We start from the raw sequence: 15,074 nt of genomic DNA on the forward strand, positions 1-15,074 counted from the left end.
AACTCCTTTCATGAGGATGAAGCCAGGGCTAGGATCCTGAGCAATACATCACAGTAGGAGAGGCCCAGACAGGACCTGGAGCTTACCAGACTCCCACACTTCGTGAGCTTATATCTGTGATCAGTATCTGGGATTCTGTCTGACTTCATCCATGGTGACTCCTTCACTCATCCCCAAGATCTCCAGAACAGCCCCCAAATACCTACTCCTAATCCTCCTATGTCAAAATGCCTGCCCTTCATGTCTGTCCCTGGTAGGCTTCAGCTAGAGGTACTCTAGACATTTCATTTTCCAGTTCATCTTTAAGAGGTATCATTTATTTTGGGGAGGCCTCTAGGGATGTATTGGGGATCTAACACAGGGTCCGACAGACAGCCCAGGACATCCTCTTATAGCTTGTAACCAAGTTATCTTCCTTCAAAGATTCCTTGGTAGGAGGGCCAGGGATATGGCCTGGTTGGTAGAATGCTCGTGTAACATGAACAAAGCCACACAAAGGTGTGGTGGTACGTGTGCTTAATTCGGTTCTGGAGTGGAGTCTAGGTGTGAATAAAAAGCCCCCAGACTTTTTTTTTTTTTTTTTTTTTGAGACAGAGTCTCACTGTATAGCTGTATAGCTCTGGCTGGCCTGAGCTATGTAGACCAGACTGGCTTTGAATTCATAGAGATCCCCCTGCCTCTGTCTGCCAAATGGTGAGATTAAAGGTATGTGGCACCATGCCTGGCCTATGGAATTAATTTTTAAAATTTATTCTTATTGTACGTGTATGTATGTTTGTACACAACTTGTGTGCCTCACACCCACAGATGCCAGCAAAGGGCATGGGATCCCCCTGGAACTGGAGTTACAGACTGTCTCAGCTGCCCATGCACGTTCTGGGAATCAAACCAGGTTGTCTAGAAGAGTAGCCAAGTGCTCTTAAACGTTGAGCTGTCTCTCCAGCCCTTGAAAATATTTTTTTTGAGTAACTGTTTTGTTTTCTTATATTTTACTTAGTATTCACGAGTGAACTCACATTCTCATAAGCCTGGAACAGGAGAGAAGGGATCAAACGGTGCAGAGTGAGCTGGGGAGGGGTGAGAAAGAGGTGACAGGCAGGGTAGTAAGAGTCATGAGATGGCCTCTAACGTTCCTTGGGAATGACAGGGTTCTTAAAATCCCAGATTTACATGGGACCTCCAAGGTCGCCCAGTCTAGCTATTGGGACTGAAAAGAGAAGTAAAGAACACGTCAATACTCCAGGGGCACAAAGAGCTCTTTCCTGTGGGAAGGCGGGGCAGTGGAATGTGCAGGTTTTGTTTCTTGCATTTTCTCATGGTTGTGATTTAGAGTGGTAGTGGCCCTGCAGACTTCTGGTCCCACGAAAGGTTTATTGAGGGCACAGAGGTCCACCCAGTGCAGATGCAGGCTCTGAGTAGAAATTACTCTGAGGGAGGTGTTCAACTAGGCATTAGGATGTGGCCCTGACTTCACTCAGGTTTTCTTTTATCTGAATGTATAGTTTGGGTTCTTGGTTCTGGTCCCCTGTACCACTGCAGGGGCCCTCCATCAGACACAACTAAGACCTTTCCTCCACAGCTTTCTGTTTGCTTACTCCACAACGGGGTCTTTGCCTCACTAGGTCCAGAGACTGGGAAACAGCCTCACTCCCAGCCCTCAGTGGCTCAAAAGAGCCATTGACAGGGATGCTTGAATTGAGAATTGGATAGAATGAAAAGAGGAGGGGACCAAGGGAACAGCATGAATCTGGCCTTCCTTGCAGAGTGGAACGGCATTAGGTAGCATTGTGGCTGCAGGCTTGGGTAGCACAAAGGCTGCTGAATGGGGGTGGGCATTCTGCCCGCGGCAAAGAGCCAGAGGTGATAGAGGAGGTCAGGAGAAGAGGTCGTGTCTGAGGAATGATTTAGGGGAGAAAACTAGAAGTCTATTTTCCCAAAGAACTAGGGATGAGACACAGGGATTTTGATTTCAGGTGACTCCAAAAGAACAGAGTATCTGGGGATCAGCTTTAAACAAGTAACTAAAAAACTTATACTATAGATTCCAGGGCTTTTGGTTTTGGTTTTGGTTTGAGAGGGTCTAGACCCCCAAGCTACCAGATCTAGGTTCAATTTGCCATCTTTCCTCTTTAGACTTTGTAGTGGCAGAGTTACAGGCATGTGCAACTATGTCTGGCTCTAAGACATAATCCTATTTGTTTGTTTGATTTTTTTTTTTTGCTCTCTCTCTGTGTGTGTGTGTGTGTGTGTGTGTGTGTGTGTGTGTGTGTGTGTGTGTGTGTAGTATCCTTTTTAGATTTTTTTGTTAATGTGTACTAGTGTTTTGTCTGTGTATGTTATGCATACCACATATGTGCCTGGTGCCCTGGGAGGTCAAAGAGAGCCTTGGATTCCCTGGAGCTGGAATTATAGAGGTTGTGAACCAACATGGGGATACTGGAAACCAAACCTAGCAAGTGTTTTTTTCCACTGAGCTGTCTGTCTCTTCAGCCCAGTGTTTGGAGTTTTGAGATAGGCTCTTATGTAACACAGGAAGACCATAAACTCTTGACCCTAGCTCCTGTTAAGCAGTGGGATTGTAGGTGTGAGACTTGTTCAGCTCACCTTTGGGCAGTTATGTTGGTGAGGCTTCACTGAGCTTCCCTGACAGTTCTGGGAGACAGAATCCCACAGCCGACCTCCTCAGCCTCTGGCCCTGACAGTTTTTCTGCTCCTTCTTCAAAAGAATCCCTGAGCCTTAGGTGGAGAAGTTGTGTTGAACTTTTAACTGTTGGTACTGGGCTCCAGGAATCTCCATTTTCATTAGTTATAATTGTCTGTTGTGGTCGCTTGTCTGTTGCAAACTTTACTTGATGCATCATGAAAACTATGTTACTGCTAGACCCTAGAGAAGGATCAACTTTGACCTTGAATTTTGTATCCTCCTGGTCTTCCTCTCAAACGCTGGGATTATGGGTGTGCTCTACCATGTTCAGTTTTTTGTTTGTTTGTTTGGTTGGTTTTTTTTTTTGGAGGGGTTGGTTTTTCGAGACAGGGTTTCTCTGTAGCTTTGGAGGCTGTCCTAGAAGTAGCTCTTGTAGACCAGGCTGGTCTAGAACTCAGAGATACTCCTGCCTCTGCCTCGAGAGTGCTGGGATTAAAGGCGTGCACCACCACTGCCTAGCAATATTGTATGTATGTATGTATGTATGTATGTATGTAAGTATGTATGTATGTATGCATGCATGCCAGCCACTGTGTGAGTGCCTAAGGGAACCAGAAGAGGGCATCAGTTTCCCTGGAATCAGAGTTACAGGTGATCATGAGCCATCTGACATGGGTCCTGGGATCCAAACTCGGGTCCTCTACACCATCTCTCCAGCCCGTTGGAGGATGATAGTATGCAACTGTCAGTTCTCCTACTTTATCCCGAGTGCAGGGATTGTGGGAAGTCACCACCACACGCACTTTCACTTTTGTGTGTGTATGTGTATGTGGTTGCTTTTGAGACAGAACCTTGCCGTGTAGCCCAGGCTGAACTCAAACTCCAGTCTTTTTGCTTCAGCTTCCCAAGGGCTGAAAATAGAGGTATGTGCTACCTACCACTCACAGCCAAAATTCCTTTTGGATCTGTCCAGGGGTGGGGCATTGAGTATTTTCTCTGTACTAAGTACTACCTAATGAACCATGAACTATGTAGTGTGGCCAAGAACTCATTCTACTCTTCTGTGTGTGAATGTTTGCCTACATTTATGGACCACATTATGCAGAGCTCTCAGAGGCCAGAAGACGACATCAGGTCCCCCGGAACTGGAGCTACAGACATTTTGGTCTGAATAGAAATGAAGGGATTTAACTTTACCATAGTAGAACTGTGGTAATAAGAACAGTTATCAAGTCAGAATTACATTTACAACTGAGCGGTGGTTCACATCCATCTGTAATGGGATCTGGTGTCCTCTTCTGGCCTGCAGGCAGAACATTGTATATGTAATAAACAAACAAATAAATAAATAAATAAATAAATAAACCTTTTAAAAAAAGAATTACATTTACAATATCCAGTCCATTTGTACTTATCAAATTCAGAGAAAATACTTCATAATCTATCTTAGTGATTCCAAAGTTTTATGCCTAATTTACTTTCTATGGTTATAACTATCTAGTCTTCAGCTCCATCAAAGACAACAGAAAGATATAATATTACCTGCATAAATAGGAAGTGCAGTGTAAGCAACATCCAAAACTCTAGAAATGACGAAGACATCTAGCTGCCTGGACAGTCACCCAAAGTTCCTCTGTAATGTGGGGCATCCATCTTCAGTATACAAGCCTAGAATATCTGGCAGACTTCTCAGTGAAGCAGGAATTTTGAAGGATTTCCCCACCTTGTCTTGGCAAAGTTCAACAGTCTTTTTCTTGTGTGTCCTGAATGTCCAGTTTGTACAGCATACTGTCAGGCAGCCCAGGCAGAGCAGTTTCTTGCCGATAACAGCAATTTACTTCAAAGAAGATGATGGGCATTGAAGAAACTCCTTATGGAGTTTGCTTTCATTGTGGCAAAGCTAGCCATTTGGGCAAGAAACTGCTCTTATATTAACAAAACATTTTAAATGCCATATTCTATAGGTCCTTGAAGTGTTTGAAGACCATTTACCTTTCTAAAATATTTCTCTATATGATCTTGAAAACATGCCTAGCATATCTACAAATTTGATTGTTATAAATGACTAACCTGTGTTTCTTGATTAGCCTCAATAGTTTATAATAAAAGCTCTAAAAATTAGAATTTTACCTTGCTTTTTTTTGAGACAGGATTTCTCTGTTTAGCTCTGGCTGTCCTGGAATTCACTCTGTAGACCAGGCTGGCCTTGAATTCACAGATATCCTGTTGCTTTTGCCTCCCTGACTGCTGGGATTAATGGTGTTCCAAACCACTGCCCGGCTTTACCTTATATTTTTAAATGAACTGCATAGGTACAATACCTTAAACAAGAGTAGAAACATATATACAGTGTGTCAAAAATAACTTTAAATTTTTATTAATATACTGTATTCCCCTAAATGATAATAAACATCCATAACCCACCAAATAACCAAAGACTACCCACCCCACCTCTTGGAAATGTGGGTGTCATGTTCTCTAGACTGTTTTCTGTTGTCTGTGGACAAAGGCATCTTTAGGGGTCCCTGAGAAAAATTGAGATAATAGCCAAGTCCTGGGAAGACCAGTGGTAGCCTCTGTTGATAGACATCACCTGTCAAGTTTCAAGAGGTCTCCCTTGATCAAATCTGATCTATACCAACCTGGAAGGAACCCACAGCCTTTCGTTTCCTGTGGAAACAGAAGCAAAACTTCTCTAAAGCATTTTTTACTTCCTTTTTTTTTTTTTTTTTTTTTTAATTGGTTTTTCGAGGCAGGGTTTCTCTGTGGCTTTGGAGGCTGTCCTGGAACTAGCTCTTGTAGACCAGGCTGGTTTCGAACTCACAGAGATCCACCTGCCTCTGCCTCCCAAGTGCTGGGATTAAAGGCATGTGCCACCTACGCCCGGCTTGACTTCCATTTGACAAATACATTTTTTAACTTCCATTTTAAAGTTAAGGCATTCTTAAAATATATAGGCTGGTTTATTTCCTCAATCCTTCTTTCAATCCTAAATCTCTTAGCAGCTGTTGTTTGCTTATCAGCATTCAAAACATTCAAAATCAACACAATACTATGTAGGATCCAGACTCCCTGTATAGTTTCCATCCTTACATGGCTTATTCCTTTTTTAAATTACTTTACTTCTCTCTTTAAAAACTTTATTATTTTTAAACTATTTATTTCTTTCTATGACTGTCCAAACCCTTTTCTTTCTTAAGCCTACACACATTGTAAGATACACTAGAACCTGTTCAGAGGTTTTTTTTTTTTTTTTTCCATCTGGACCTCCTTTGCCGAATTTCTTTTATCCTTTTTTAACCATGTGAACAAACTTTAAATTGCTAAGCTACAGCTGGGTCCTCTGTGTGGTTCTATTGGATGGCTCCACCAGCTTCTTGGTTTGTGAAAGCCAGGCCTAAAGTTCTGGGCCCTGTCCAAGGTGCATTTGACCAAGGACTGTATCCAGCCTCCCCTCTCCCCTCCCCCGCCCTGGTATGGAATGTCAGTGCTTTGCACTGTAGTAGATGTTTTTATTTACTTCACTTTTTTCTATTTAACATGCAAAAGGCTGTTTAAGTCTCTGCTATCAGCAGAATTTCCTTCCTTTCTTTCCTTCCTTTTTGTTTTTGTTTGTTTTTCAAGTCAGGGTTTGTCTGTATAACTGACATGGCTGTCCTGGAACTAGCTTTGCAGAACACCCATACCTATTTTTTTTTTTTTTTTTTAAGCTTTCTAAGGCCCCACATAGAAATATGGCTCCACATTCTAAGGGTAAAATGTTGGGATTTGTTGTTGTTGTTTTTAACTCTTTTACTCTTTGTCTCTTTGTTCTTTGGGGGCCCACATCCAGCTCCCAAATAAATACACACACAGAGGCTTATTGATTCTTTCTTACAAATGCTAGCCCTACCTTGGCTTGTTTCTAGCCAGCTTTTATTTACTTTGTTTGTTTCTTTGTTTTTGCAAGACAGGGTTTCTCTGTAGCTTTGGAGCCCATCCTTGAACTTGCTCTGTAGACCAGGCTGGCCTTGAACTCAAAAGATCCACCTGCCTCTGCCTCCCAGGTACTGGGATTAAAAGCATGCACCACCACTACCCAGCTGGTCAGCTTTTCTTAAATTAACCCATCTACCTTTTGCCTCTGGGCTTTTACCTTTTTCTATTTCTGTATATCTTTTCTTTTCTCCTCACTTCATGATTTGCTGTGTAGCTGGGTGGCTGACCCCTAATGTACTACTCTGTTTCTTGCTCTTAAATCTTCGCTTTGCAGATTTCTCCTCCTATTTATTCTCCTGTCTGCCAGCCCTGCCTATCCTTTCTCCTGTCTTGCTATTGGCCATTAAACTCGTTATCAGAACAATCGGTTGTTTTAGACAGACAAAGTAACACAGCTTCACAGAGTTAACAAATGCCTTATAAAAGAATGCAACACGCTGGGCGGTGGTGGCACACGCACTCGGGAGGCAGAGGCAGGCGGATCTCTATGAGTTCGAGACCAGCCTGGTCTACAAGAGCAAGTTCCAGGACAGCCTCCAAAGCCACAGAGAAACCCTGTCTCGGAAAAAAAAGAAAAAAGAAAAAAATGCAACACATCTTCACATCTTTGCATCATTAAACAACTGCTCCATAGCATTAATGAATGTAACACATTTTATTATTCCACAGCACTGTTGTCTGGGGGGTAACAGCATCTTTAGGGAACTGAGAAAATTGAGATAATGGTCATCTTCTGGGAAAGCTAGTTGTCACATTAGTTGTTCAGTCTCAGAACTATTCCCATGCAGAGTGATCGGTATATATGTCACCTGTTTTGTAGTTTTTCTTGGTTTCTTTCTTTTTCAAAAGATGTTTGTTTTTAATGTATGGATGCTCCGTCTGTATGTATGCCTGCAGGCCAGAAGAGGGACCCAGATCCCATTACAGATGGTTGTGAGCCACCATGTGGGTGCTGGGAATTGAACTCAGGACCTCTGGAAGAGCAGTCAGGGCTCTTAACCTCTGAGACATCTCCATCCCTTCTTGGTTTATTTCTGTAGCCAACATTTTCAAACCTGATCTCTATTAACCTTGAAGGAATCCATAGTCTTTTGTTTCTTGTGGAAATAAAAGCATAACCTTTCCCTCAACGCAATACATTTTCTGAATTCCATTTTAAAATTAAGACATTCCTAAAGTTTCTAGGCTGGTTTAATTCAGCTGTCCCTTTTACAATCCACTGTCTCTCAGCAGCCGTCATGTGCACATCAGCATTCAAAAAATTCAAAGTCAATACAACACTATACAGAATCCCTGTGTATTTCCCGTCTTTACTTGACTTTTTTTTTTTCCTTTATATTACTTTACTCTCTCTTTAAAGACTTTGCTGGGGCAGTAGAGATGGCTCAGAGGTTAAGAGTGCTGGCTACTCAGGGGCTGGAGAGATGGCTCAGAGGTTAAGAGCACTGACTGCCCTTCCTGAGGTCCTGAGTTCAATTCCCAGCAACCACATGGTGGCTCACAACCATCTGTAATGGGATCCTATTCCCTCTTCTGGTGTGCAGGCATGCATGTAGACAAAGTACACATACACATAAAATAGATAAATAAGTGAATCTTTTTTTTTTCTTCAAGACAAGGTTTTGTGGCTTTGGAGGCTGTCCTGGCTCTGGTAGACCAGACTGGCCTTGAACTCACAGAGATCGGCCTGCCTCTGCCTCCTGAGTGCTGGGATTGAAGGTGCGCCCCACCACTGCCTGACTTCTATTTCAGCTGTTAACTGATGGCTACATTGAACCACCCCAGCTCTAGGAAGCTGGTGCCTGGCCTGTGGCAGGCCTTTTTACTTAGCATGTTGTTTCTACTTCATGTGCTGGCTACTCAAGAAAAGCCTCTTAAAAGAGCTTTTAAAGCTTAAAAAAGCTTTCCCCCCAGCTTTCTTAGGCCCTATGTAGAAATTTGGACCCCACCTTGGAAGTCAAATGTATTAAGATTCCTTTGGGGCCACCAACCAGCTCCCAAATCATGACACAGAGATTTATTATTAGTTATAAATGCTCAGCCTTATCTTATGCTTGTCCCACTACCTCTAGTAAATTAATTTAACCTGCTTATCTTCATCTATGTTTTTACCTCCTCGGAGTTTTTTACCTTTCTTTCATCCTGTATGTCCTACTCTATGTCTGACAGCTGCCTGGCTTCTGGCCCTGGGTGTGTCCCTCTCTTTCTCCTTTGTTCTCTTCCTCCTTATTTCCTTCTTTCTTGAGCCTACATTCCTCCTCCTACTTATTCTCTCTGCAGCCCCACCTATTCCTCTCCTCTCTAGCTATTGGAAGTTCAGCTTTTTCTTAGACCAGTCAGGTGCCTTAGGCAGGCAAGGTGAAAGAGCAACACATCTTTTCATAATTAAACAATTGCAGAATAAACAAATGTAACACACCTTTGCATAGTTAAAGTAATATTCTACAAGTCTACTTGTGGGTACTGAGAATTGAACCCGGTCCTCTGCTAAAGCAGTCAGCGCATTTAACCTCCAAGTCAACTCTCCAGTTCCTTGTTTAATGATTTTTTTTAATAATTAAAAAGCAAGCCGGGCGGTGGTGGCGCACGCCTTTAATCCCAGCACTCGGAAGACAGAGGCAGAGGCAGGCAGATCTCTGTGAGTTCAAGACCAGCCTGTTCTACAAGAGCTAATTCCAGGACGGCCTCCAAAGCCACAGAGAAACCCTGTCTCGAAAAACCAAAAATAAATAAATAAATAAATAAAATAAAAAAATTTGTGTTTGAGTTTTTGCCTGTGGGGGTGCCTATGTGGGCATCATGTGTGCCTGGTGCCCATGGAAGTCAGAAGTGGAAGATGATGTCAGGTTCCCTGGAACTGGGGTGATGGATGGCTGTGAGCTACCATGTGTGTGCTGGGAGTCAAACTCCATTATCTGCAAGAGCAACAAGTGTTCTTAACCACTAAGCAGCTCTACAGCCCTTCCTCGTTTACTTTTAATGAGTTGAAGCTAAGGAAGGCAGACGCACACAGCTGATGGCTGCTGTATTGAACAGCTCATTTTTTGGTGTTTAGGAAGGCATTTCCCAGAGACATTACTTTCTGTGTTGTTATGGCTAGTAGTGAAAGAGAAATTAGATTTTCCAGTCACACTTTCTGAATACTCACAAAAGGAAAAAACTCAGAAGCTCACTGATAGGCAAGGAAAACATTTTTATTAGGCATTTAGGCATGGGTACTTACAAATACAGTCAAGAGCTGATCCGTATAGTAAAACAAGAACAAAGTGGAGCTTCAGCCAAGCAGAGAAAAACCATGGAAACACAAGTATACTTCCTCCTATGCTTCCTCCAAAAGCTAAAGGCTGCATTTGGGGGCTGCAGCTTGCCAAGAATGCTAAGGCTTCAAATGTAATCCCTAGAACTACTTTTTCACTTAGAACAGTAGTTCTCAACCTGGGGTTTGTGACCCCTTTAGGGATCTAATATCAGATACCCTGCATATTGGATATTTACAATTCATAACAGAGAGTCACCTACCTCTGCTTCCCAGGTGCTAAGACTAAGTTGTGTGACACTACCACCTGGCCAATACTTTTCTTTCTTTTCTTTTTTTGAGACAGGATTTTACTATGCAGCCCTGGCTGGCCTCAAACTCATGCATCAGCCTCTGCAGTGCTGAGACTAAGGCCCAGCTAGTGGTAGAATGCTAGCCTAGTATGCAGGAGGCCTTAAATGCAATTCCTAGAACCACCAAAAGAAAGAGAGAAGGACACAGGAGTCAGCATTTAAATCAGCCAGTGTAGCTTTAAGAGCCTGGGCTGACTTTCATGTTGTACCTGGCTTGGATGCACACCCTTTCCTTGTCCCTAAGCGTGCCCACCTGCAGGCTCTGCTCCGCTCCTCTGCAGGTCTGTGGAGTCCCCTGCTCCCCTGCCAGGACTCTCACCTGAGGTCTCTCTCTTACAGAAGTGCATTAGCCGCGGGGAGCTCCAGGTATCTCTGTCATACCAGCCTGTGGCACAGAGAATGACAGTGGTGGTCCTCAAAGCCAGACACTTGCCGAAGATGGATATCACCGGTCTCTCAGGTAGCAGCTATTTACTTCAACCTGTCTGAACCACCCCCCCCCACTGCCCCTGATTTCACCATGTCCAAACCCCGCTCTCTTTCACTGCCTACCTAGTCTTCTGTCTACTTTTGCTCCCCATGACTAGGCCGGTAGTTTACCCAGCCACAGTGGTGATTTGGGTGAGCCAACAGGGGCATTCTAAATCCTGTGCATGGCAGAGCAGATGTCCCAGGTGAGACTTGTGAAAAGGACTGCTGATATCTGTTCGTCCCCATGCCCTTGACAATGCTTCCTGATTTCCTCAGACAGACCTGCACTTGGTCCACTCCAAACCTGCTTGGTTTCCCCAGACTCCATCTAGGCAGCCAGACTCGTGTGTCACCTGTGTACATCTATGGTGTGACCACCGGAGACCTGATGGTCAGTCAGCAAAGATTAGAACGAGCGTCTCCTCCATCTATACTAGTGCTTCTCAACCTTCCTAATGCTGCGACCCTTCAGTGTGGTTCCTTATGTTCCGGTGATCCCCAGCCATAAAATTATTCTGTTGCTACTTCATAACTGTAACATTGCTGCTGTTAGGAATCATTATGTGGATATCTGATCGGGGGACACCAAAGGAGTCGAGACGCACAGGTTGAGAACGGCTATTTAGGTTCTAAACACAAAGCTACCACACATATCCGAGGACTGTGTCATGGGCCTGTCTCTCTTTTTTCTCTTTGGTGGCTCCAGATCCTTATGTCAAGGTGAACGTCTACTACGGCAGGAAACGCATCGCCAAGAAGAAAACCCACGTAAAGAAGTGTACTTTGAACCCAGTCTTCAATGAGTCCTTCATCTATGACATCCCCACCGACCTCCTGCCTGATATTAGCATTGAGTTTCTTGTCATTGACTTCGATCGCACTACAAAGAATGAGGTGGTGGGCAGGCTGATCCTGGGGGCACACAGTGTCACCACCAGTGGTGCGGAACACTGGAGAGAGGTCTGCGAGAGTCCCCGCAAGCCCATAGCCAAATGGCACAGTCTGAGCGAGTACTAATTCTTTCTCGCCTCCAACCCTGGGGCCAGGCTGGGGAGGCACATGGCGGGGAGAGATGACAGAGAAGCTGACTCAAAACCTCATTTTAGTTGTAGAAGAAAATTTCTTACAAAACAAACCACACAAAGAACATCATATTCCACACAGCTGCAGATCGGTTCTTAGCAGGAGGATTGTTTTCTTCTTTGCAAGGCACTAGACGATCTTTTCTTTTTAAAATGAGGGTGGGGGGAGAGAAGGAAAGACCCCACAGTCTATATATAACAATGTAACCTTATACTTGCATGTCTAATACAAACAAGAAATTAGCCTAACCGATATCAAGTTGCAGATTTTAATCCATGAAAATTGTGTTTTGTGCTGAACTGTATTTGCTGATCCCCCTAAAATTGGCCTCTTTTTATCGGGCTTCTCTGGGTTACCCCATCATTGCAGAAGAAAAGTCTACTCTTGTAAAATCCCATGTTCCCATCATTCCATCCTTTTTTCTATCACCTCTCAGGGCTCTGCTCTTTGGCTGTGTTCCAAGTCCAGAGGTCTCTAGTGAGCAAAGAAACAAGTGGGGTTTGCAGGAGAAACAGTGATTGAGAATGGGATGTCTGCTGTTAGCCCCCTGCCATAAAGGGGCAGGCAACAGGCAGTCAGTAACTAGTGACAGCTCTGATGAGCATGGCAGGCTTGGGAGGTGGAACCGGACTTAGGACTCACTGACTTCTCTGGAAGCTTTGGAGCCTTCAGCCTCAGCCAGAGGGAAGTACCGTTGAACACCAGCTGATCCCAAACGCTACTTGCAGGTCAGGGGACAAGGGAAGGAGATAAATATCCACGCAGAAGCTCTGGCATCTCCTCCTGATGTAGATGCTTTCTGTTTCATAGGGAAACAGGCCTCAGAAATGACTCTTTCTCCCCAAGGTTTACAGTAGTGGCTCTTAAGAAAGCTGAGTGGGGCTGAGTAGTGAGATAACAGGGATGGATGCCTTCAGAGCCCCACTCTCCTCAGCAGCAAGTGGAAGGCTGGAGAAGTGAGAGTCTTGCAGGGTGTGAAGGTTGGGAAACCAGACTTCCATCATCTTTCTGCCCCGGGGAAGGGCAGTGCAGATCCAGGGCTCTGCATGGAGACTTCAGGAATGAGAGGTGACCTTCCAGGGGCAGTGCCTATTTTTGACAGCCTGAAGAGGGCCTCGGTAGAATAAGAAGCAGCTTGACCCAGGGCCTGAAAGATTATCTGTGATGAAGTGCCCAATTCCCTACAGGACCATCACTTCCTAGCTTGCTTCTGAGAAGGAGTGGACAAGCTGGGTTTCCATGGAGAGGGTGGTGACACTGCCTTTGGTGTTCCCTTAGTGCTTAAGAATCAAATCCACTCTGCCCACCCCCACCCATCCTTCCATTTTTTTTGTTTGTTTTGTTCTGTTGTTTTTTTGTCTTGGTTTTTATTTTTTCCCCCCTGTGGGATTCTTGGCAATGCAGAGTGGTCCTGTATAGGCAGGGAAACCCACTCTGTTCTTGCCCTTGTCAACCTTTATATCCCATGATCTGATTTACTCTCTCGCCATCAGCTGGGATCACACCACTAGTCTCTGTCCTTTAACCCATGGAATGTAAATATTGTATCATACGTAGAAGAAAATACTTTTTGTTTTCTAAAAAGGCATTTTGACATAGTTTAATGAAAACCTGGCAGGAGCATTCCAAGCCCCGGTGGGGAAAAAAATCTAAATGGTTCCTCTTCGTCGCCTTAATGTGTAAAGATCAGAAGTCACTCAGCAGCTCTGTCTCCTTCCGGGGAAGCAATGCTGAGTGACAGGTGGAGTCTGGTCTCTGTCCTGCTGTGTGTGCCTCTGCAGCTCCTCCTGAGAAGTGGGGGAAACAGCCTCTCCCGCTGCTCCCATCCCCACCTCCCTGCAGCTCAACCCCTTGCATCCCCTGGATCTACTGAGCAGTGGGGGATGGGGAGAGCCAGTACTTCCACAGGCTCAGGGCTGCCTCGGTGTTTTTGCCAGAAAAAAAGACAGTGCAGGGTTCCTCCTCCTACCTCAGGCCTGATCCAGCATGTCCTAAAGCTTCTTAGCTGACTTTGGCTTTCACATCTGCTCTTTGTAGAGCTCGCTGGTGTGGGTGGAGGCAGAATGCCTCTTCCTGTCAGTTGGAAGACAAGAGAGTCACATCCTAGCTTTTGCACAAGGCACTTGTGGTTAGGAATAGGTTAGGGAAAGGTCACTCCCGATCTCCCAGCAGCCAGTCCTATGTAGATTTCTTGACTCTTTGGGGACTAGGAGAGCTATTCACAGTATCAAAGGTTCCATTATGAGTTCTTCCTTCTTTGCAGTCTTAGCAGAGCACAGCTGCAATGTAGCGTTTATGGACAGTGCTGTGCTATGGAGCAGAGAACTGCTGTGTGGGACCAGGGTGACCTATGTAGGAGAGGGATATGGAAGACTTTCAATATTGGTCATGACAGTGACATTGCCCTCACCACGATCCCTCTCCACAAACAGGTCGTCTTTCTTTACCTTGTGTCTTCTCTTGTAAAAATAAAGCTCAAAAATAACAGTGTCAAATTAAAAAGAAAAAAAAAAAGGAAAAAGCTAACATGAACTGTGTGAAATTGCATACTGCTGTGACATACTGCTGTGACGCTAACCTGCAATGTGTCATGCTCTCTTGTATGTTGAACTTGTTAATGCGCCACACGCGTGCAGAATAAAGACTGACTCGTTAAATAGGCACTGTGGTGATAGTTGGGTTTTCTTTTCTTTTTCTTTTTCTTTTTTTTTTACAGCAACAACATGAACTTTATTCTTTTTCTTTTAAAGATTTCATTTATTTAATATGTATATAACATTCTGCTTCCATGTATATCTGTACACCAGAAGAGGGCACCAGATCTCATAACGGATGGTTGTGAGCCACCATGTGGTTGCTGGGAATTGAACTCAGGACCTCTGGAAGAGCAATCGGTGCTCTTAACCTCTGAGCCATCTCTCCAGCCCGAATTTTATTCTTTTGGAATTGTAGTGTGGCTATTTACATCCACTGCTTATAAACTTTGAAATAACTAGTTACAATAGGTAACTAAGAATAAAGAAACAAAAAGAGACGGTGAACATCAATATTAAATCTCATAAGCTTCCACCTAAGTGTGATGTAGTTGGGTTTTCTTAAATCTGGGTGGCTGCGATTGGTGACAGCACTCAGGCACCCAAAGGGTGTTCTAGGCCAGCACTTGTTGCACTTTCTCCTCCTTTCATTTGGGAAACTGTTATGCAACTCTGGGTATACAGGTGTATAAAATAGGTGTGACTTATAAAGCCTCAACCACCAGGGCAGACAGGATTTTTTTGGTTTTAGATTT

At 44.2% G+C, this 15,074-nt stretch overlaps 1 protein-coding gene across 2 annotated transcripts in view; it reads left to right on the forward strand.

Moving 5' to 3' along the window:
• The window catches only part of Syt11 (synaptotagmin 11), a 34,368-nt gene extending 19,920 nt beyond the window's left edge, over window positions 1-14,448 (forward strand). The window contains exons 4-5 of one of the 2 annotated variants that reach the window (XM_035450512.1): window positions 10,571-10,691; window positions 11,409-14,448. In XM_035450512.1, coding sequence (XP_035306403.1) covers window positions 10,571-10,691; window positions 11,409-11,719 — 432 coding nt within the window. In that variant the 3' untranslated portion in view covers window positions 11,720-14,448. Of the gene's footprint in view, window positions 1-10,570; window positions 10,695-11,408 lie in introns of both variants that reach the window. The other variant, XM_027393149.2, reaches the window with a different exon arrangement.
• Window positions 14,449-15,074: the final 626 nt, after the last annotated feature.

This window comes from Cricetulus griseus (genome assembly GCF_003668045.3).
Source record: "Cricetulus griseus strain 17A/GY chromosome 1 unlocalized genomic scaffold, alternate assembly CriGri-PICRH-1.0 chr1_0, whole genome shotgun sequence".
In the NCBI taxonomy this organism is placed as follows: Eukaryota; Metazoa; Chordata; class Mammalia; order Rodentia; family Cricetidae; genus Cricetulus; species Cricetulus griseus.